The 23,421-nt window shown below is 44.8% G+C and overlaps 1 protein-coding gene across 1 annotated transcript in view; it reads left to right on the top strand.

The window, feature by feature from the left end:
- The first annotated feature begins 6,978 nt into the window (after positions 1–6,978).
- LOC131271893 (serine/threonine-protein phosphatase rdgC) overlaps positions 6,979–23,421 on the top strand; it is a 28,855-nt gene continuing 12,412 nt past the window's right edge. Inside the window, exons 1-6 of the mRNA XM_058273461.1 lie at positions 6,979–7,183; positions 18,660–18,787; positions 19,660–19,753; positions 20,595–20,911; positions 21,450–21,803; positions 21,981–22,061. Of these exons, the coding sequence (XP_058129444.1) occupies positions 6,979–7,183; positions 18,660–18,787; positions 19,660–19,753; positions 20,595–20,911; positions 21,450–21,803; positions 21,981–22,061 (1,179 nt within the window). The remainder of the gene's footprint in view (positions 7,184–18,659; positions 18,788–19,659; positions 19,754–20,594; positions 20,912–21,449; positions 21,804–21,980; positions 22,062–23,421) is intronic.

Here is a 23,421-nt window from a genome sequence, read left to right as displayed (position 1 = left end):
CTAGCCCCTAGCGTGGATTCAATCTCCATCTTGCTTACAATTTTAATACCACTCCGATAAGAATACGCCTTCGGCTTACATTCTGTTTCACTGGGGCGAGTGATATAATCTTCCCTTGTGTTGTTTGTCAATACGAGACGATGCTAAACGAAGCAAGAGACCAGATTCGCACTAGCGCCATCACGATTCCCGTCACGTGCAGAAATGACACTTTCGTTCCGTCGTGTCTCCTCTATGGTGGATGGTGTTACTGTTTCGTTACGAAAGGAGGAGGGCCGCTTAGGAGATACGTTGCCTTTATCCTCTCGCCAGGGATTAGGAAGCAATTATTTGCCCTATCTTCTTGATGCATGGCCGCAATCCCCGAGACCTAACGCAGACGGAAGGTTTCTTACTACTGAGTGCCTTTCGGGTTCTTCTCCCATGACAAAATTCTGATTAAGCTAAATCCCTAGAATTGGGGCCAAATCTACCAACCGAAACTTCAACCCGCACCTGTTCCCACCGAAAGGTCGATAAATTTCGAAATATTTACCATCGCTCGGTTAGGCCGGGAAGGTAAATGGCGGACTTTCCATCGCCCACCTACAGGAACGCTATGTTTTTCCTTCTACGCGATCACCGCATCGTCGGCTATTTCCAGAAAAATGCCGGATGAAATGTAGCACTCGTTTATGCTCGCGGCATTTGTTACTCTTGTTCGCTGCCATTTTTCCTTTACACACTGTGTTAAAACTCTTTTTTTTTAAATGGAAAGTGGTTAACAAACGAAAATAAATATCGTCGTGTTTCTCATCGTCGGGGGGATAAATTTTTCGTTCGATTTTACTTCAGCTCACCTCGTCGATAAATTGTAGATCAACCGTGCGAGGAACGGAATCGGATTTCTTAAGTGTTTGTTTATTTAACATTCCTTTTTTTCCCTGCGCACCGGAAGTACGCGGCCCCGCCAAGGTGTGGTTTCGGGAATGGTGCAAAATGAAATGTTGAGGAAGAAAAACGGGAAAACCTATGTAGGGTAAATAGATCGGAGTGGTTTTTCTTTCATCAACCCAAGTGCAGTCACTTTACTTGAGGCTGGGTGGTCTGTAAATATTTTCCAGAGAATATCGGTCAGGTAAACTCCCGCCTTTGGATGGAAGTGGTTTTCATTTCATCAACTTGTAAAAATATCAACCCAGGAGATGGTTTCAATGATTATTTATCGATTCGGCTAGTCCCGTTGGCTAACTGTTTGAATTATCGTTCAACAGCGAAACGTTTCGATCTTTGGCACAACGGGGTCGATGACCACTCTTTTCTTCCTTAATCCATCTTTTCTCTCGGCCTAGAATGTGTCACCTAATTGTCTCCGCTGTCTGGGTCGGCTCGACAAATTGGTTGTTGGCCCAAATAAAAGTTCTCCTCAGTTTTGCATGTTGGCTTTAGGAACTTAGTTCCAAAGTGGATTTTCTGATTGTGCCAATAAAATTCGAACCAACGGCGAGTTGATGCAAGAGAATCTGGGTTTTCGAGCGCAGAGACAGATAAATCATTTTAAGATTGGCTCATTTTGAGAAAGTTGGCCATGTGAAATTGGTATAGGTGGGTGAACTGTGTTTGTATTCAAAATTTGATACCTAAATGGTCTTGAAATGTTAAATGAATATAAAATTTGACTGTTGAGTACAATTTCTGTTCCGAACGGGATAACAATTGACTAGTTTTCAATATATTTTTAGCTTCTATGAAAAGGGTCGAGTTGATAAAACGTCACTCTTTTCAAAGAAAAATAATTGTACCTGGCTCCGTTAACCCGATAGCTCCAAACGAGAGCACATCATCAATCTTTCAGCAACGCTTCGGAGCGTTCGAAATTGTTGTCACGTGTCAGCGTGCTCATTTGAATGCATCCGATGACAGTTCCTATTTCAACTTTTGGCACCGTGTCGCAACGAAAAAAAAGGGAACAAACGCCGCATTTTTCACTAAATGACCGCTTCCCACGTGCTGTTGCTTAATGCCCGGTTCCACAAATAGTGCGTTCGGAATGTCAACGCGGGATCGAAATTAGGGGTTGTTTGGAATGAATTGGATTGGATTCGTTTACGCGCGCACTACCTTATTGCACCACTCAACCGGCTGCCGCCAAACAACAACGAAACATATGGAAAAGCAGTCCCGGGAGGGTCGGAGGGCGTCGGTCCGTTTGGTTTATTGATTCAATTAAGTGTCAGTTTAAATCAATTTGCTGCAGCCAGCTTGTTAGTGGCCGTTTGTTGATGTGATTCTATTCCGGGGTGTTTGTTTAGCTGTCGCGTGTTTGGATCATTCTGCGTAGAGTTGTTTTGATAGCGCTCTAATTCCCTTTTTACACGCAAACTAATGGAAAACAAATTTCAGATAACAATTATTTTGTTGGTTCGTTTACTTTCCAAAGCTATGAGTCATCAAATTGAAAGATAATGTTTGTTCCGTTTACGATACGGGTTCATTATTTGTAGTCAAACATAAATTTCACAGTCACAGTTTATTTAATCACAGTGACTAAGTCGTTCGATAAGCATATTTGATGAATCAGTTTATTTATGTTATGACGTATCCGTAACAGTTTTATTTATCTATGATTTCTTTATGTCTTATTTTTTTGTTATGATTCTCTCTTCTCTTAGCTTAAAGCGACCTTTTTGGGGAAAAACGCTCTGCAGCATTTGAAGCACTTTCGCGTTGGAATTTCTTATTTCCACCCTGTAATAATAGCAATGTAATGGTGAAAATGGTGAAATGCTGCTCATTGCATTTCGAAAATTTGCTCACTTCTATTTACGCTCCCGGAACGCGTCGCGATGCAATGACTTTCGTTGGCGCCCGCGGTAAAAGTGAAACATTTGAACAAACAGCTTCACGTCGTAATTCGATTTTGCCGGAATGCACTTTGCCATCGTTTTCCTTCCGTTTGCAATCCCGTCGGGTACTGCATTCTGGTGCTTTCAAGTGACGACAGTTTGCAGCACACTAGAACCCATCGGTGGCGAGTGGCAACTAGAGTCAGCATCCGCTGTTTCTCTTTCCAATCACTCCTCGCAACGGCAACTCTGAAATGGAACTCAAAAGGAGCGAAGGGAAAAAAACATCCACGCTAGGAAAAGGGAAAAAATTCATAACATTCACGCGAGAAGCGTAAAGTAGGTCCCCTAGAGGGCCCCGACGGAGTGGGTGAGAAACAAATCGTTTAACAGTTTGATCGTGAAAATCCGGTTACGGTCCGACAATAAACAATCCGTCGTTGGCGCGCAGCGGCTGTAAAGTAAATGTAAAGTGAGTTTGGAACGAAAGCAAGCACCTTGGCCGTTTCGCAGTGCAATTGCCGTGCCGTGCTCGCCATCCTCCCACTCCCTCCCTCACTCACCACACCCAGCCCGGGGAGTGTACCGAGAAGGAAAATATTCCGCCACCGTACGTTGTTTTCAACCACGCCAAGACGTCGGGCCGCTCGGGCGCTTCAAGTTCAATTTGTCCGAAATGATGGCTCCTATTTATAGGTGCAGTAAATATAGAAATAAAGTAAAAGTCCTCAGCTGTTTAAGGTTGTACGGGGCCCGAGTTAGCGCCCGAGTGGATAAACGCATCAATCTTCGGTTGAATGATTTTCTAATAGACGATGTTATTTATTTGAAAAATATCGTTTTACCCATTTTGTAATTGAGACAACAATTTATAGTTTTCGTGTAACAGGATGGAAGGTTAAATTAAAAATATGAACACAAGTGGTAATTATTTACAACGTTTGTGAAAATGTGTGACAATCTAATGGAGACGCCTGGTGCCTCACTAAATGTTTCTGAACGTTCCTTTTAATACGCATTAGTGTGTTTCAGCATCTTTGGATACGCGTTTCGCAAAAAAAAGCGGTTGGCCGCCGGCCAAAGGTGCAAAATGTGCAGTCAATCGCGACATCGCCCGTCCAGACTTGTCAGACAGACGGAGCGAGCGTCACACGCTCTTCGCTTCTGAGGGGTGCGATTTTATAACGGACAGCGTGACCGTGTCGTTGAACCATACCGCATGGCCAGCCCTTCAGGGCGGCAGCATCTTCCCAACGGGTAGGAAAATGAGCGCGCATATGAGTGTGTGTTAGTTGCGAATTTCCCCAGAGGCGATGGCAACCCGTGGTGCACGTGGGAATAGCAATGGCGCGCCAGCACACGGTCACGGTATGTTGACTGTGACCACCAGTTTCTGGTGGTCTCCAACCCAGGTCGGCTTTGTCGGTCGTTGTAGTCGTGGCCGGTGCACTCGAAGGGTGTTTTCCATCGTCTTCTTCTCATTTTCATACCGACTTTTTCCCCCACTCACGGACCGTGCCGCGTGAATCCGGCAAGGTGTGACAAACTGAGCTCTTCATTTAAAATAGGAACATAAAATTCACGCCACGGGAGACGCCCCGTGCGATGCGTGGTTGCCGGCGCACCACCGGCTTTCCCAACCGTTTAATGGCGCTCGGGAAATGAAATGCAAACGGCGAAGCCGCCACCGTTTGTGTGCAGCATTATTTATGCGTCTCTTATGATCTCAATTAATCCAATTTAATTAATGGCTGGGAGTGCACTTGCTTGTCGTTTGTCTGCGTCCCAGTGGAGTTTACTCGGTCATTTGCCTCCTGCTTCCCATTGCGTTCCAATTTGCAAACCGATGCAGTGCGTTTTGCGTACTCGTTCGCGCTTGAACTTTTGCTTCGGAACCGCAAACCATGGCAACTTGATGAATCAATGCACCATACCTCGATGAAAACTTTCGCTGCACTCAGATGCACTCCATTTATTCTGCCCAGCTCGCTGACGACGAAGGGAGATTTTTTTGATGAGCGAAAAAAAAGAGGGAAGTAATGCTTCCGGGAAATACTTCAGCTTTCATTCGGATTTCAAACGAAACGAAATTTGCAAGTCAAATGTGAAGGAAGATTTATTCCCAGCATCCGGTGGAGGTTCGTGATCTAGGTGGGACGAAGGACAAAGTGGAAACCATGACGGGGGTGAAAGACGCGGTGGAATACTTAATGGATCAGCATATTACGTCTGCGACGACCGGAAGAGAATGGGTTTCTTCTTCCGAACGGTTCGATAAAGTCGCGCAAATCTTCTTATCATGTTGATGGGAATTGGTTCGCATCCCTTATTCTTTGTTTCGTAAAAGTAAGAATATTATATTCATCTTTAAAAGCGTCCGTAAAAGGCGGTTCTAAAAAGAAAAACGTTAGCAAACAGAAGGGAAAACATTTAGTAGCCACCAGTACGGAACACTTCGTCCGCAAACGATCCACGCACGCACGGGGAAACCGCCATAAATCATTTCGTAGGATTTGTCGTCTTGTCCTTACGGGGAAAAACCTTGTGGTGTGCTTATGCTGTGCTAGAGAGACCGGTCTAATTTCTTTTTTCTCTCCATCGCTTTCTCTGCATTCCGTTCCGTTTTGTCGCAGTGACGGCACGGAAAAGAACACGATACGATGCGGGCACAATTTTTGCACGCCTGCCCTCTGTTCGTCGCTTTTCCACGCAACCGACTACGTCACGTATGTAAATCTTTCCCGAGCCCAAGGCCCAGGACCGATTCATGAATGGGTTCTCTGCTAAGCGAAGGAGCGAACGACTGCGTCCTTTGCCTTTCCACTACGGGGGAGGTCTACTTTTATGAGATTGTTTTCTTGCACTTTTCACGGGTTTTCCCTGTTCCATTGTGCTTCACTCAGCACGTTTGGCGTTTTTTGGCGTGTGAGACGAAATACAAACAAATGGCGTAGAATGAATGTTAAACGGATTTATAAACCCGCGCGCTCTTTTCGATGGGTCGGAGTCGGTAACCGCCTTTTCTAAATGCTGTTTATGGTCAGTTCCGGGGGTCGGAAAATGACCTCAGCAATATTATTTTATGCGCCCCATTTTCTGGAATGTCAGTGAAGTATTGTCCCCTGGCGACTTTCAAAGTTTCCCCAGAAATGTGCCACACATATATGGGATTCACATACGCGTCGCTGGCATAAACAACTCGGCCTGGTTCGGAGAGAAATTCTTCCGGAAAGGCTTAACCTTTCGAACCATGCACAACCGTGGGCTGACGGTATTCCGGTGACATTGGAAGGCATGCATTCGCGTGGGCTTTCGGGTATGTGGGCTGTTCGTAGTTAGTACGTAAAATCTGATTCCCAGGGATTCGTTCCGCAGATTAAACAGGATTCTTCTGGTTCTATACGCTCGATGGTGGTATTATCTAATTTTAGATTTTTTTCTTTCACTTTCTTCCTTCGCAGGATTAATGAGGAAACCTAGAAAACCCGATGCGGAAAACTGGATATCGATTCCGCGCGTATCGGACGGAAAAGGTCGTAATCGATGAGTCATCGTAGAGGGGTGCAAATTTAATTAAAACCTTACCGAAGACAAACAACAGGTGTGGTGACCGGGTGGGAAACGAATACAACAACTAAAAATTTACTAAATCGAACGGTGCTAAACTGAACCAACGCCGAGCATTATGTTGGCTGTAACATAAATGAAAGTGAGTGATGGAGTCACCGAAAATGGAATTATTTCTTCAACAAAATGGTTTAATTTCAGTAAAGTGCAGTGTAATGCGCAAAGCATGCGTTGGTGTCGAGTGGAAGTGCTGATGAAAAGTGCACAATTCGGAAGAGGCGACAAGTGATGATAATTGAAATTTCATCCACCATTGAAACCCGACGCTTGGGGTTGAGTAGTGCAAGTGGTTAATAAAATCGCCTGGTAACGCAATCATCACCACGGAGGTTGGTGATGTTTTAGTGAGCTCCTCATACCTTCTTAAACCTTCACCGCGTTTTTAGCAGAGAATGGATTGAGCGGAGAAGAGAGTGGAATCAAGCGAAATCAGGAAAGAATAAAAACGCGTCTGTGCAAAAAGTGCAACGGAATCAGCGGCGCGGAAGGGGGTAGGAAAAATTCAATTCAGAAAGAGTTTCCCACCATGCTTCGCAACTGTGGGTGTTTCCAGCGTGCGAGACGCAGCTCCAGCTTCGAGGATTCGTCCTCCTGCCGATCGTCGGAGATCGAGCGGGGTGGCGAGATGACGCCGCACAGCGGAAGCCTGCTGAAGCTGTTCACCTCGAAGGGCTGGTGCAGGCAGTGGAGGAAGAGTGGCCGCGGCATGAGCATGACCAAAATAGAGCGAAGTAAGTAGAGCCAGACACATCCTCCATTTTTGCAGTTAATCGTCCAACACTAAAATACATTGCTTTGGAAACTTGCCCGAATGCTTTTTAGGAGGTCATTTTGACCCCTATTTTGAAATCGCTACAACTTTACTATTTTTTAAGACTTTTCAAACCCGTAATCTATTACGTTTTAGTAAAGTTATTGACTATCTTTTGGTGTTTTTATTTTTTTGATGTACCACTTCATCATTCCGCTAGCTCGGTTTATAGCAAAAAAAATCGATATGAGTCGAATTTTAATCCTTTTCAACTATTATTCTTTCAAAAGGTATCATTTAAATTCATAAAAAAGTGTGCGCTATAATGTTTATATATAAGGCCACATTTGAAAAATAATTTCATATTTTAAAATTAACAAATAACGCCTCAAGTTGATCTTGAAGATGTGGATTTTAACATTTTCCATAGGTAGTTTCCGTACGCGAGCGTTACGAAGCGTTATGGGCGATGCGTTACTTTGGGAATTGGCGTTATTTTCGATCTTTGAGTTCAATTTAATATGATTTTATTTTTGAAAGGTTGCTCAACATACTAACTTTCTAGCGCACACTTTTGTTTTCTTGATTTACATTATAGATTATGAATGCGGAATGATGAAGAAATGCATCGAAAAACCAAAAACGTCAAAAGATAGTCAACAAATATACTAAACAGTAACAGTTGATGCATTTGAAAATTTTTCAAAAATAGTGAAGTTCTATAGTTTTACAAGTAGGGGTCAAAATGACCCCTAAAAAGCATTGTAGGGATAGTTAAGTTGGTTCACGGAACTGATCGAACAGAAAAATTTGAAATTTTTTTGGTAAAAATATTCAGCCGTTCAGCGCAGGTCAAAATAACCCCAATTTAGATTCTAGTGTTAACGCGGGTTGGTGGGATCTCCAGCGGTTCCATGGTTTCCATGGCTCAGCTCCATCATTACTTTACCCAAGGTAATCACCTCACGAAGGGCGTTGGAATTCATCTGGAAGACTCTTTTTTATGATTTCCTTCCGTCGTATAATCCCGTTTTGGTATCTGTTTATTATCTCCCAGTTCCACCGTTACGTTCATTTCGGTTTCGGAACTGAGATTCCACGATACAACCAACCAACCAACCAACTATTGCAACATTGTTATCGTTGCCTTTGTTCTTCGCCGCGTGCCATGCGGAAAGGGAAAATTGTTTCATTATCGTTAACTTCAGTTGAGTTCCGCCGTCTCTGCGGCCCGAAGCGAAGCCCAGACCTCCACGGTAAGCCACCAAACGTACCCACCACATCGCCCGGTAACTGTGGGACGATTCTCATATGGCGCGACGTTTGTTTTACGCCTCGAAGCTAACCTTCAATTACATGTTTGTCGTTCCGAGTTCCACGGCTTGGGTCTTCCGAGGACGGCCGGGAATACCGATGGTAGGCGGCTGGGCGATGCAACGAAATTGAATTGTTGGTTTTATAGCTCCATCGATGCGTGGTGGGAGTTGCGTTCGCTCAGCTAGGTTGAGAAATGGATCCCCAATGAGCTGGTACTGATTCCAATGCTGAAGTGCATTATGGTTAAGGAAGCTAGCTCGGTCCCCATACCGATGTCGTAAAAATGTCGTGTCCGGAAGTATCCAGAATGGGAGTGGCGTTCTGTCGGACAGTGACCAGAACACATCGATGTGATTTGCTGGCGAGAAGTGTTTGGCCGTGTTGTAAAATCACTCGAAGGTAATGTGATAATGCATCGAATTCGCAAAGGAATGCGACTAGGTATTACTTTATTCCTCTTCAGTAGATACAATGTTGTTGTAATCAAGAAAAGGTCCAACCTAAGGACACGCGCGAGCACTTTACGCCAATTGAGTTTTTCGTAGGAAACATCAGGCGTTGGAAAATACTGCAATCACGAATGCCACCTTGACTGTCACGCGCTAGAATTTGTGACGCTGTGGGAAAAGTTAACTAAATTCATTTGAAAAAGCTCCCAACCACGTCGGAGAAACAATATAAACGCAATCAGCCACCCGACCGAAATCCTCCCTTTTTCGCTCACCGAGGTCAAATGAAGCGGAGCGGAATATGTTCTCCACGAGACTTCTGTATTCTCGAGGCACCGTGCTATCCAAAAAGAGGAACACGTTTTCTGAGGAAAAACCAGACGTAACCAAATTTTCCCCATGTCTATCAAAGCTCGTGCCAAACATTCGCCCAACCGAGGGGACGACAAAGTTTTGCGCTTCAAAAGGTTGCAGGAGATGATGGAAGAAAAAAACGGAGAGTCTAGAATGTCGTAAAAGGAAGCGAGACAGAAGTGACCTTCACGATGCAGTTTCTTTTTTATTTAGCTTGCTCATAAAAACAGGAGAAAACCGAAAAACGAACCACACACAGCAAGCCATTAGCTCGCCCTGTGTTACTTTGTTTGTTCAGCTTGGTTGCGACGACTGGTTCGGGGGGTTTGCGAAACATTTTCGCGCGGTCCGTCGTGGAAATGGTGATGAGCAAAAGTGCAGGCTGACGTCGTCAGATTATTATAATTTGTTGTGTGTTTTTGTGTGGTTTTACTTCGTTTTCCCTTTTTTCATTCCGACCGTCATTGTTTGGCGGTGAAAAATTCAGTGCAGAAACTCATTCGTCTTCGGACAAGTGACCGCCCGGGTGTTGTGGAAAATAATGGTCAAAACATGAAAATAACATATCCATCACCGTCGCTTCGTGCTGACGGAAGGAAAGTTAGGCTGCGAACCTTTGGGATCGCGGAGCTTTCGCTTACTTCGACTCCGCTTGGGGCGGTGTGTGACTGATGGAAAACTCCCTGACCAACCGTTCCGTCTTCCTCTCGGGCTGCGAAAAGGACTTTCGTGGCATTAAAAGAGGAAACTCATTTTCACGTAAAACTCGCCCGATGTTGGCTGTTTGCGGAAAGTAAACAGGCCGGTGCCAAGTGAACCGAGGTCCGAGGGAAAAGCGGACTGTTTTCGCCGTTTACGAGTTTTGTGCAGGAAGAGGAAATAACAACGGACCACACTCACACCCATACGCGTAGTATGCGTAAGGATAAATATAGAACAGCAGTCCATCAGAAATAGGTCGCAGTGAGGCAGAACGGGGAAAAGGACAAGTCAGAGGCTTGGCGTTCATTCATAAAAATTTGCGCTCATTTACTGCTAATGGAAAGTGATGGAATAGCCGCATTCGTTGCGTTAGCCACAAAAGAGGACCCACACAAGCAGGAAGCGTCTTTTGTGTTTGAATAAAAATAGAACCGAAAACGGGCTTGTGTTTTTCGGTGGAAAAACACCCTGCGTAAGCGGATGGTTCTTAGGAAAAACGGGAGAAACCCCGGTCCCTATCGATAGGTCCGAAAGTTTCACATCATTTTGACGGTGGTTGAATGTGATAGGAGAAAAAGAAAAAATTGTATCATTCTTCATCGATCGGAGCAACTATTTAGGTTGGATCTCTTCATCATCCTTTGTAGCTCAACGGAGATTAAAATGAAAAGAATATAAGATTTTGCCATACTTGAGACTGTTAAAAAGTGGGCAGATTTTATCAAACGGATTTCCTCCACCTGACGGACTGGTTTCCGTGGAAATCGGCTTCCCGGGGCGGCATTTGATTATTCATTTTTCATATCATGACAACATCCCCAAAGCAACGGACAAAGCCATGCCTATGGTGAGGCTAAAAATTCCGTGAAAAAGGTACTATGAAGTCATGAAATTTTCATCGAATTAAGCCGAGTCCACGGGTCGACGGAAAACCTCTGACCAGCGCGTAGCAAAAGTGAAGCGAAAATTAATTCCAATTTTGTCTCGGTCGATTCGAGAGGAACACGACCAGTACGGCGTTTGGCAGCGCGAGCCGTCGACGGGAAAATTAAAACCGTCAGAAAAATGTTTCCCTAATGGGCTGTTGTTTATGTTTGTCATTACACGGAGTGGCATTTTGGAATAATAATTTGGACTGTGCAAATAGAAGCGGGGCTGCGGAAAGAAATCTGTTTTGATATTACACATTGTTCCGAAAATGTCAAAGGTAATCATAAAAATACTGGCTATAAAACCGAAATGAAAATTAATAAGAATTTCACCATAAACGGGAAAACGCTGTTTACTTTTTGTAGAATTGAAAAAAACAACAAATCTGGCAGTATTTTAAAGAAATAAATCTTGTCGGAAGCTACTTTCCGAAACTGATTATTTCATTAGGCGGATGGCCTTCCCTTCGCCGCGAGGTGACCTTTTTCCTACATCCTTCTGCAAAATTCCACGATAACTTGATTATATTTTACTCTCGATTTTCTCAGGACTTACCCTTTTTTCCAACCCAGCCCCATTTGACGGTTGGAATCAAGCGGGGCGCAAAATAAATCTAGGGAAAACTCAATTTCCTCCAACTGTCGCGGTGAGTTTGTTTAATTCTTTCCGACAAGCCCCCCCGGGAGGGTTGGGGCGAGATGTTTAGAGCTTTTTACGGTTGGCCTACGTGGCCTGCCAGAGTGTTTGCCCTGTGTGAAAATTCGCTTCAACCAAAGCGCCACTGCGAAAGCGGCCGATTTTCCGATGGAGCGGACGATCTTCCCTTTTTGCAAAAGCGAAAGCGTCGAATAATAATGTCATCATGTTGCGTTCTTTTTTTTCTCTCTCTTGCTCCTCCCATCTCTGCTTCGGTGTGGCAACATTTTTGAGTATCCTTGTTTTGGCGCCAGCCTGCCAAGGCCTTGTGGCCCGCCGCAGCAAGACGTTCGGATCCGCAGCTTGGACGGATATTCCGTTTCGATACCACACGGTGCCATTCCCACGTTTGGCGCGGAATAAAACTGTCGTTTCACAAATTTATGGTTACATAAACTACCGGAAGGCGGCCGAACATCGAAACGCTTTGCGGGTCGGGCACGTCGGTAGATAACGCAAACGTAGGCAGAAGGCGGGCGACGGTACCGAAAACATGCAAACACTTTGTGGACGAGTGGAAATTATCGTCCCTCCTGCCAAGCTCCGACGCCATTTAAAGCAATCATTACACGGATGCTGTCGGCTGGCAGATGGGATCGTTCCTTTTTTGCTTAACCATCATTTGGTGTAATGTGTGTGTGTGTGGGAAGCCATATTTCTTTCGACATCAAGTCGGTTTCGGGGCGATTACCAAGAACCAGAACAGAAAGCTTAGAACGTGATAGTTTGAGTTAATAAATGTTTGGCACTTTGGTGGAAACACGATCTTGAAGAAAACATAAACCTAACGTCTTCAATAGAACGAAAGAACCTTTTCACATTTATTTAATGAATTTACAACTTTAAACAGAAGGTGCATGAATCAAACAAAGAAGAGATCAAGGAATGCTCACGGAATGTTTAAGGGCTTAGGTCGCTCTCGGATCTAATGAAATGAACCATAAACCTTCCTTCCTTCTATCCGCGTCTTCTCAAACGACGTCACTTTTTCTTACGTTTCCGCCGGTTCGAACCGACAAAACGTGGTACCACCACGTGGTTTGCATTAAATTATACTCGTTTTACGAGCAAATTAAGGGGAGTGCTGTGTTTTGTTGGTTTTGCACATTTGATGGTACGACGGGAGCTTAATGGATTTGCTGATGCTTCGGTTGGAATGTGAAAAACGCGTCGGTGGGGTCGCTTTTATGTTCGTTTGTTTTTCCTTCGCGGGAAAGGAAATTGTAATCGCTGTAAACCGGCTGGCAGGGAAGAGTTGAAAACGATGAACTTCGATGAAATGATAGTCCTGCGTGTAGTACATCTTGTCACTTCGTTTAGTACAACTTGTTCCAGTTGGATGTTAATCGACGTAATTAATCAAAACGTTGCTTCCGAGCGCGAATAAAACACAAACCAAATGAGTTTGATAGCATCAAAACGCTGAACGGCATCAATTGCCGAGCATTGTCTATTAACTGCCATCGTCAATCTTTCGGTCCTTTCGGTATTGCCGCAGCAAAAAGCTAAACAAACTCGACGAGAACTTACGCTACGACTTAAGTGAATGGTGGAAAATGGAAGCCATCCGGAATTGCCCCCCGGCACGCAAACGAGAAACGAAGAAAACTAGGTAAAGGATCAAGTGAATCACGGCACGCTGGCGTTGGCCCGAATTTGTTTTTCCGCATCGCTTGGCGTCCGTTCGTCATTGAAACAGATTCGCGCGCGCGCTCGATTGGATTCGCACCGAGCAGGTTTCATTTTATCGTCCCCATTTCCACGAAGCGTCCGTTACAATATTTGCTTGGCTTTTGTTCAAGGAAGTTGGCGGCAGCAAAGGTTGGTTAATACCGCACGCCGAACGGTGCGTACCAATTAAGGACGATTTCCTAAATCTTCCTGCCTCGGCGAAGGCGAATTGATTTTATCGTTCCGTTGCGTTGCGAGCGCTTGTGAAGCGTAGTATTTTTCACAAAGTTGGTACGAGATTAAATTTTGCCCCATTGGTTGGAGTTGATAGAGAATCGGTCGGTCGGTTGATTCACCTAGTGATGTGCGCACTGAGTAAGAATGAATGATTGAGTTGAAACTTACTAGTAAATGATTGATTTAAATCCTAATAAATAGTTTTTGTTACCTTCTTTTTGATTTGTATCCTTAACAGGGATTCGAATCCCAAAAGAGTGAATGAGATAGTAAAAGAGTTGCTAGTCGCCAGAGAGATTCTAATCTCAAACTGGGACTTAATATACGAACTATTTATGAATATACATACAATTTGTAATTCAAATCCCAAATTGAGATTCGACTCTTTATAGCGACTTGTAACTCACTCTTGGGATTCGAATCCTAATTTGGGATTCGAATCCTAATTTGTGATTTGAATCTCTACTTGCGATTTGAATCTCTATGACAACTAGCAACTCTTTTACTCACTCAGAGAGATTCTAATCTCAAACTGGGACTTAATATACGAACTATTTATGAGTATACATACAATTTGTGATTCAAATCCCAAATTGAGATTCGACTCTTTATAGCGACTTGTAACTCACTCTTGGGATTCGAATCCTAATTTGGGATTTGAATCCTAATTTGTGATTTGAATCTCTACTTGGGATTTGAATCTCTATGACAACTAGCAACTCTTTTACTCACTCATTCACTCTTTTGGGATTCGAATCACTGGTAAGGTTTCAAATCTCCTCGACGACTAAAAAAATCATTTTACACGTTTTTAATCACAAAAGAGTGACTTAAAGATTCCAACCATCGTGATGATTGTTCACTGTGATTCAAATCTTTTAAAAGAGCGGTTATTCTCATCACTAGATTCACCGAACAAAACTCCGATGGAGGCGCCTGGTGTTTCACGAAATGGGCGCGCTCGAAGGGATGAGATTTATTGGTCTTTATGCTTCGGATGTTTTATAGGACCGGTGAATCCGAGAACCAATTTGTTACTTTTTAAAGAAGTACTTGTTTAAGCTGATTAAGTTTTACAGCTGAAATATAAAATAGATTACTTGTACTTGTACAGAAATAAAATACCTACCCTTTTTTATCGAAACACGACGAATCCCACATTCTTCCTGCGCTTTACATGTTTATACTAGCGATTCTTACATACCCTTTGCAAGCTTACATTTGCATAATCCAGAGCATCGTGTAAAAAGGCTTCCATCGAGTAAATGATGATTAGAGAAAGCAGTTTATCGGTTGGCGTTCTTCCGCACTCTTTTTATGCGTAATGAATGTTTCTTTTTACCCGAAGCAGATCCTTTCCTTTCTTGTTGGATCACGTACCAGATATTCGTAGGTTCCTGGATTTAACTACACGCATTAAGCAACCGTTGGACCCTCCCTTGATTACGTCCCAGGAGCCGAGAGAATTAACGTTTCGATGCGGCACGCCAACGTTCCGAAGCAAACCCTATTATTCGTGCTCGTCGTCCCGCTTGGTGCCGGCTTCCTACGCCGCTTGTCGGTCAGGCGTGTGCATCGTAATGGCCCGTTATTAGCATAATTTGGAATTCATCGGATGGTACGGTGGGGGGGAGAGTGGAACGTATTCCCCAGCGGGGCGGGAGATAATCTGGCACCACACCGCTGTGTTTATGCTAAAATTTGCATCGAGCGGGAAACCACCACCACATACCACCGGTACATTTTTGCGTGCAGATTCGCGCTGAGTGTGTGTGCGTCGATGGTAATGGGTCGGGAAAGTAAATGAAAAGTGCCCACGAGCATGACGCACCCCGTTTCTGCAGTTCGGTTTGTGGTTGGAGCGTTCAGGAAAAACAAAAACTTACAGGACCAGTCTCTCACTCATTGAAACGAGAAAAACCCCAAACAGGCCGAAAAGAACGCAAGTGATGGAGGGTGAGGTATTGGGCTGCATTAGTGGTGAAGGCGTTTGATATTTTCCACCCATCCCATACGTTCCACCATGGTCAGCTTGACGAGGCCATCGAGGGTTGCGGTTTCCCGCCACGCTTCGACATACTTTCTGTGGCTTCCAGCGGGAGCTTATAGCGGTACAGGCATAAATTAGATTTAATTCGCTGCTGTCAAGCCGCTAAGCTTTTCGACGAGGGAAACCACCGCTGAGAACCATTCCATCCCCAAAACGTTGCCATTGCCCATCGGTTCTAGGCGTGGAAATCCTTCCCTTCCTGAACGATGAACTTTGCTAAATGATTCCTGTGGTTGAGTCATTGGATTGAAAAAGTTTCATCTTTCAAATCACCTTGTGATCAAATACGTCCCGTTAAACACTCTTCGTTAGGCAAAGAGAAGTTTTCCCCTGAAAAGGCAATATGTCTTGATGAAATGACAAAAAGAAAGGATAATAACAGTAGAAAATCCGTCCCACGACTTCGGACTTCGTTTCAAAGCGAGCGGAGAACATTTTTGCTGTGATTAATCTAGCTAGAAAACAACTTTCATAAAAGCTACTTACTGTTTTTCCTCGCGATAGGAAAAAAAAACAAAAAGTAAGTCAACATCAAAGAGCTGAAGGAAGACGAAAAGGTGTAAAGTTTTTCCACGCGCAAAAGAAAGCTGAAAAAAAACCGTTTCAATCACTGTCCGGAGCTAATGAACGTCGCCTAATTAAACCTTGTTGACCTTTTGCCGTTCCCCTTTCGGGCTCGGGAAATGATGCGCCACACCGAGGATGACCCCGTGTTGGTGATAGATCGATATCACCCCGAGAGCAATTGATTTAATTAAAATCGAATGCTCCGGTTGACTGGGTTTTCTTGGTATATTTTTTTCGTGCATTCTCTTATCGTTGCACATTTTCCAATCCTCCCCCTTTTTCCCCCATTGGAGGACAGTTGGTTGGGAGGAAATTTATTAGCATCAAGGTGGGTTCGATGGGTTTGGTGCAAAGATAAATAAAGTCGGATGAAGTGTTCTCACGGTACGACGGGTGCCTCCATTTAAGGTGCATTTTAATCTTCTTTGCCTTATCTCTCCACCAAGGGAGTATTTAATATCGCATCGAGGTCGCCGAAGATGGCGACTACCGACTACCTGATCGGCTTATGTTCCAATCAATGCTGAATTTATTCCCAGCACCAGGGCAGTGAAGTGGGTAGACATTTTCTGAGAAGGATTTATGGTGTCCTCTATGAGTTGGATCGTACGGGAACTCGGACTGCTTCCTTCCTAGGGGTTGTTCAGGTTCAAATTCCTTCCTTTTGATCCGCCATAACGGAGGCAAGTTCATTTATCATAGCAGGATGGTGTGGACGTAATCCATCAGCATGAAATTGACTCCTCTTCGTTCGATTCCACCGAGTGGCAAGTGTCTTGGGAAGCAGTTTTGACATCCCACAAAGGAGTAATTGGCTTTAGTGAAGATGTCTTCCACACTCGAACTCACTGGATCAGATAATAGTAAGACATAAAATGGTGAATAATAGCACAGGAATGTAATAAAATATCTAATGTACAAGGGCAAGGGTGTACAGTTTCTTAGGAGATGTCTCAACCAACTTCAACCTTTTCAATAATGATGCAACTTGATGAAGAGGTTATGTCTAAAAAAGGTAGAAAACTTATTCCTCCACCTGCATGACCGAGCTCATTAGCCAATAAGACGTGGACGGTGTGCCCCACTTGTCTTTGTCGTGTCTTTTGCAGTGGAAAAGAAAAGAAAACGTTGCGCCCTGGACATGGAAAAATGGCCTCCCACCAACGCAGCGTCAGGTGTAATTATTTCCACACGCAGTAGCTCAACAACAAATGGCAACCGGTTGCGTCTGCTGCGGCATCTCCTGCGGCCAACCGTCTTCGGCACGAATGGCACGAAAATCGTGGAGACAGATGACTTTCCCCGCCCGCCGCCTGGTTTCTTTGCGTAGGTTCAATTAATGCGCCTACGAACGAGCGAAACGGACGGACGAACGTCGGCCAAGTGCCGGCGCACGATGGCAATGAACTTAATGATAACGATAATGGGCGATACCCGTCCCTCCCGCGTGTAACGCTGCTGACGAGCGTATGCTGTAAGTAAGAGCGATGGGTCCGTTCCTTATCGCCGGGCGCTACAATTAAAGATCCGCGCACGCTTCCCTTCATGTTTGGTGTAAAAACCGCCCAAAACCCACGTCGGACCGACGTTCGGCGAAGGTCGGAGGTTTTTTGGGTCGCCCTGGTGTTTAATGAGTTTTTAATTGGAATAAATTTGACTGGCTACAAAGACAATAAATCGTGGCCGGTTCAACGCCACCGAAGCCATTTGTCGATTTTCCGGGTCGCAGTGCAAATCCCGGGAAGCGCAATTGGCGCTGGCGTGCTTTTCACAACAACATAAATTAGGAAATATTCATGCTATCATTTACGGGACACCGAGTGGAGGGAAGGATGGGCCAGATGGAGCTCTGTTGTTTGGTGTTGGTGTGGAGTATTTTTACCATCACTGAAGCTTCTAATTTGGTCCAATATTCGATGGGATGAGGATTTTAAATGGAGGACCCTTCGAGGATGGGGCAAGAAACGCTTGTAATCAGCGGAAATATATGCACAATGGATCAATAATTATGATTCATTTATGTTCGTCTTATCTTTGTTCATTAATCACCCACGACACGGTAAGAGTTTCGGGCGTGTCGTTCCTAGAATAGCCGGGAAACAAACTTTCCTGGAAAGAAATTACCGCACATTGGGTTTTTCCCTTTTTTGTTTTTTGCGACGACACAAAAGTTTAATGAATTCAATAAATTATGTCGACGTGCCTCGAAAAAGTTACCTAAAGTATTCTCCCTTTTTTTTTGCTTTTGTTTTTCGCCGAGAAACCACCGTCGCATTCCGTTTCAGATCTTCAGCAGAACTTGGGACACGTTATGTGGGAAGCAAGTGAAAAAAAAGGACAAACACTGAAGGAATTCCTCGGAAACCCGTGTAGGGTTTACGGCTCTACGGGAAGCTGCCGGTCACCCTTATCGCAAACGTCCCATCCATCTGATACAAGTTTTTTGTTCTGCTCTTTATTCCTTGCTTTTGCCCGCATTGCAGCCATGAAGGCGGCCATCCTCATACAGCGCTGGTATCGCCGGTTTGTGGCGCGGATCGAAATCCGTCGGCGCTATACATGGACCATCTTCCAGAGCATAGAGTATGCCGGCGAGCAGGACCAGGTTCGGGTAAGTAGTGCTCGTTTCCGAGAAAGGGAGAATACATTTATTTCACATTCCTGTTTAGAGGCTTTCGTTTAGTTTGTTTAAGGCGCACACGGTAGAGCTCGTCTATTTATGAAAATTTTCATGAACCATGTTTTTGATACTCGGTTGCTGCCTCGTTTGGCGGCTAACTCGTTGGCAATAACTCGATTGGTTGTCTGAGCACGGTTTTAAGCTGATCGGATCAAATATTTACAATCGTTTCAGCAACCGAAGGCCTTCGGAATCGTTTGCAATGTTGGATATCGGAGTGTTGATATTGATTTTGAATTTGAGGAGCGGTTTGAAGAGTAAATATTACCATTCAATGGCAGCGTGCAGCACGTTTGCGTTGCGTTGGTATGCATCATGCTGCACACTACAATATTTTCTGGTTGAGTAAAGCGACGAAAACGATAATGTTATTACACCACAGCGTGTGATGAAGGCAAACAATTGATTAATTGCAATTTTCCCATTCCTCCGGTCTAAAGACTAATCAACTAGAGTTGTGTAAATTTGATTCCGATTCATGAATCTGAATGAATCTCTGCCTTATAAGGGATTCATGAATTTTTTGTCGAGAGATTCATGAATGGAAGACACACCAACTGATGAAAAGTCATCAGCCAAAAATGGGTTGAGGGACCCCTTTTTTCGCATTATCCACACCGGGGAGATTCGTGACAGATCCATGAAAGATTCATGAAGATTCATTAAAGTTTCGAAAGATTCATTAAGCTTTGAAGATTCGAATCCGCAAAGATTCGCGAATCCATCTGAATGAATCTTTGGTGAAAGATTCATTAAGCACAACACTATAATCAACCACCTTCCCGTTGTTGTGCTACTTTCAGCTGTACAACTTCTTCAACGCACTGTTAACGCACATTCCAGAGACCGCCGGACGTCTGGCCGATTCGCAAAACACATCCCGCTCTTCGTCCGCAGGTAAGGCCCCGTCGCCAGAAGGTTCTTTTCCGCCCGCGCGTGAGTGTGAGATTTCCCGTTTTGTTTGCGATGCTTCCGAAAAGAATGAAAACAACAAAAAAAAAAACAAGCAGAAAGCAATCCACTATAATTCAAATGCTACACTTCGGCCAGCATCACGCCTTCGCCAGCATTAACGCAAGTGCGTGCAGCAGCAAAACCTGAAATGAACGAAAATTGCAGCGAACGCAAAGCAAGAGCAAGCCAAGCAAACCAAAAAAGAAACAGGTCAATAAAATCTCACCCGATCAAGCCAAATCTAGTCATTTTTCGATTATCATTAACCTGACATTTTGTTCGGTCTGGTGTTATTTTTATTCTTTTTCTCTTTCTCTCTCTCTCTTTCTCTTTTTCTTACTACTTCACTCTTTCTACTTACTCTCGTTTTGACTTAATCTGGTTCTTTTTGAAAACTCTCACATTGCACTTAACGATTTTGCATCTTCTTTTACTCACATTTTTGTCAACTTGTTTTTTTCTTTGCTACTACAATTTTTACCGTTCAAAACTTCCGCCGGGGGTTTTCCCTTTTCTGGTGTAATTGTTTCGTTTCAATTTTTATACCCCGTTTACACCTGGCTTCATTTCTTATCGCCACCAACGCCCTCTCTCTCTCCTTCTATCGGTTAACCCCCGAAATGGCCATAAAATCATTTCACGCTCATAAACTCTGCCCCGTAAACAAACACGAAATAAATTACCACGGCTTTGCCACGCGGCTACCAAACCAAACCGCCCTGTACACCTTTCCACACCATCACCACCACTCTGCTCATCATCACCACCACCATCAACACTACAGAGGCACTGAATATGAAATTTTCCGACGAATCGGACGATCTAGCCGACGAGGGTATCGCCGGGCCGGAGCGCGGCTATCAGGGGCCGGAGATCAAATTTCCGCTCGACAAGAAGGAGCTGGAAGTCATCATCGATCTGTTCCGGAAGAAGAAGAACCGGCTGCACGCCAAGTACGTGGCCGGCATACTGCGCGAGGCGACCTCCAAGCTGAAGCGGCTGCCGAATCTCAACCAGGCGTCGACCGCCATCTCCAAGCAGGTCACGATTTGCGGCGATCTGCACGGCAAGCTGGACGATCTGCTGGTCGTGTTCCACAAGGTAGGTCAGAACGCTGCCCGCTCCGTTTCGTCCCGTCCCTGGCAGGACATCATTCTCACATCAGTCAATCGGCTGTCGAACATGAAAGTAGGAAACATCCTCGACGTTTGCACGTAGCCTCAATTTTCGTTGTTGCATGCGGTTGCCATTCGATCCCGAAATCCGAACTTAATACATGTCCGCAATCTCGTTCGGGATGTTTACATTTACTCAGCCTTAATTTAGACTTCCTGTTATGATTGTTTTGGTTCTCTGGTTGTGGCATTATGTTTGCAAGTCTCGCAAATACGACGAAACGTGTGTATAAGTCTGAAGAACGATTCGGAACGGAGCAAGGTTATACTGGCTATACCCACAGGGAAATCCAATACTGTGCTATTTATTCGGAAGTGCAATGAAATCCATGTAGGGAAGCAAGATTTCGAAAGAGTGAGACCGATGACGCACTGAGGAATATATAATGGAGGTTGCATTCGAAATCAGAATTTGCTTACCACAACTATTTGCTATTCCCCATCCTTCCTTTGACAACTTCCAGAATGGGCTGCCGTCGCCGGAGAACCCGTACGTGTTCAACGGTGATTTCGTGGACCGCGGCAAGAAGGGGCTGGAGGTGCTGCTGCTGCTTCTCTGTACATTTCTGGTGTTTCCCGGCGGCGTGTTCCTCAACCGGGGCAACCACGAGGACACGGTCATGAACGCCCGGTACGGCTTCATCCGGGAGGTGCACCAGAAGTACAAACACAACGCCGAAAGACTGCTGAAGCTCATCGACGAGGTGTACCGGTGGCTTCCGTTAGGGACGATAGTTAACAACCGCGTGCTGGTGGTGCACGGTGGCATTTCCGATTCCACCGATCTGGATCTCATCCGCAGCCTGGACCGGGGCAAGGTAAGTTTCGGCGCTTTCCGGATCCCACCAGAAGGTTCTCCAATCTGCGCGGGGGAGGAATACCTCGAGAAATTGAAGAACAACTCCCGCCATTACAAGTGTTTCTTTTGTTCTGTTTCCGGACCGTCAACGACATGGTTTTTGGAATTAACCTCGATCCGAAAAACCGACCGTTAGTACATATCGCTGTTGCGTCCACCGATCACCGAAAGTACCGCTCCCGGAGCCGAGATAATCGACAAGGTGGAATGGAAGCAGGTAATTGATTATCCCATTAGTAGCGTTCGTCATTACTTTCCCGGCGATGATATACCTGTCTAATGTCACCTTGGAGCTGGTCGCTGACGGACATAATCCATCTTCCGAGAATTGGATGTCAAGTTGTTAGCCGACACGAAGCAATTGTATCATTCGTTATCCAGTAAGAAGGCATCTAGAGGTAACGGCCTACGCCTATAGGAACGGGCCAGAAGAATGTGACTCACAAGACCTATTCTCAACCCTTGTGCCGTCGGAATCGATTCTCGGAAATCCTTCGAAAACACGAGAGCAGCGACGCTCTTGCCATAGGCAAGGAGCAGATGTTAAACCCATTTCCTCACGCTATCCGTGTGCCAGCTATATCCTTGATCTATTTTCTTGGAACACTTCCAAACGGGCTTCACGGCATTGTCCGGAAGTGGTGCTTTCTCGAACGTTTGGTCAAGATGACAATGGGAAATGTTGCTGCATGTAAGAAGATTATAGAGACGGCGGCGAGTAGTTTACTTTCCATGACACTTTAGGGGTGGAGAAAGGTGGTAAGATCATCCGGAGTATTACGATATTAGTCTAGCCGACAGCCGGATGGCTTTGAGTGACTATTAGGGGAAATGGATCGGCGTTTGAATGGATTATTACAATATAATCCATGAAGGATAAAATACGAACTTGTGTTCGGTAAACTGAATTTTTATGAGTTATGCAGTTTGGATGATAGTATGATACAAACTCTAGTTTTGTCCTCAAGTCATGAAAAGTTAAAATACCGAGTAGTCTGTAATTTAGTTTGGATGAAAGCTGAAAAATCATAGTCCAAAAAGTTGAACTTCCAGTGCGTGCATCAAATATCCCCCCGAGCGTTCCGAGATTGCGTTGACCATCTTCCGTCAGTTGCGAACGTTCCCAAAAACCAGGCGGACATTGTTTCTGTCACGAAAACATCTCGCTAGATGTCGTCCCCTTTTTCGACGCCAAACACGAGGTCGAGTTGCTGCTCCACGTAGTAAACCGAATAGGGTTTCGCCCGGCAGCGAGTGTATGGAAAAGTTTTAATTGTGTTCACCATCCTCTAGCGCTGTTTGCTGCGAGATTAGAGAGGTTAGCAGCCTTTGAATTGAGTTCTCGCTCCCAAACAGTGGCCCTTCGCCAGGCACCAGAGCCGCTCGTCACTAGATGGTAGTTAAGGCAAATAAAGGGCAAAAGTTCATGCCAGTGCAGTGATAGGTGTCCCGAATATGTGTGACAAACGTTACCGAACCCTTTCGGGCTTTGGTCCGAGTTATCTAGCGTTTTAATTGAATCATCCTTCCGGTCGCTCGCAGAGGCGACCGAAGAGTTGCATAAAATACTATTAGGT

Source organism: Anopheles coustani, chromosome 3 (genome assembly GCF_943734705.1).
Source record: "Anopheles coustani chromosome 3, idAnoCousDA_361_x.2, whole genome shotgun sequence".
NCBI classification, from domain to species: Eukaryota; Metazoa; Arthropoda; class Insecta; order Diptera; family Culicidae; genus Anopheles; species Anopheles coustani.
The sequence above is the reverse complement of the archived record's forward strand: the minus strand, read 5'-3'. Positions and strand labels throughout refer to the sequence as shown.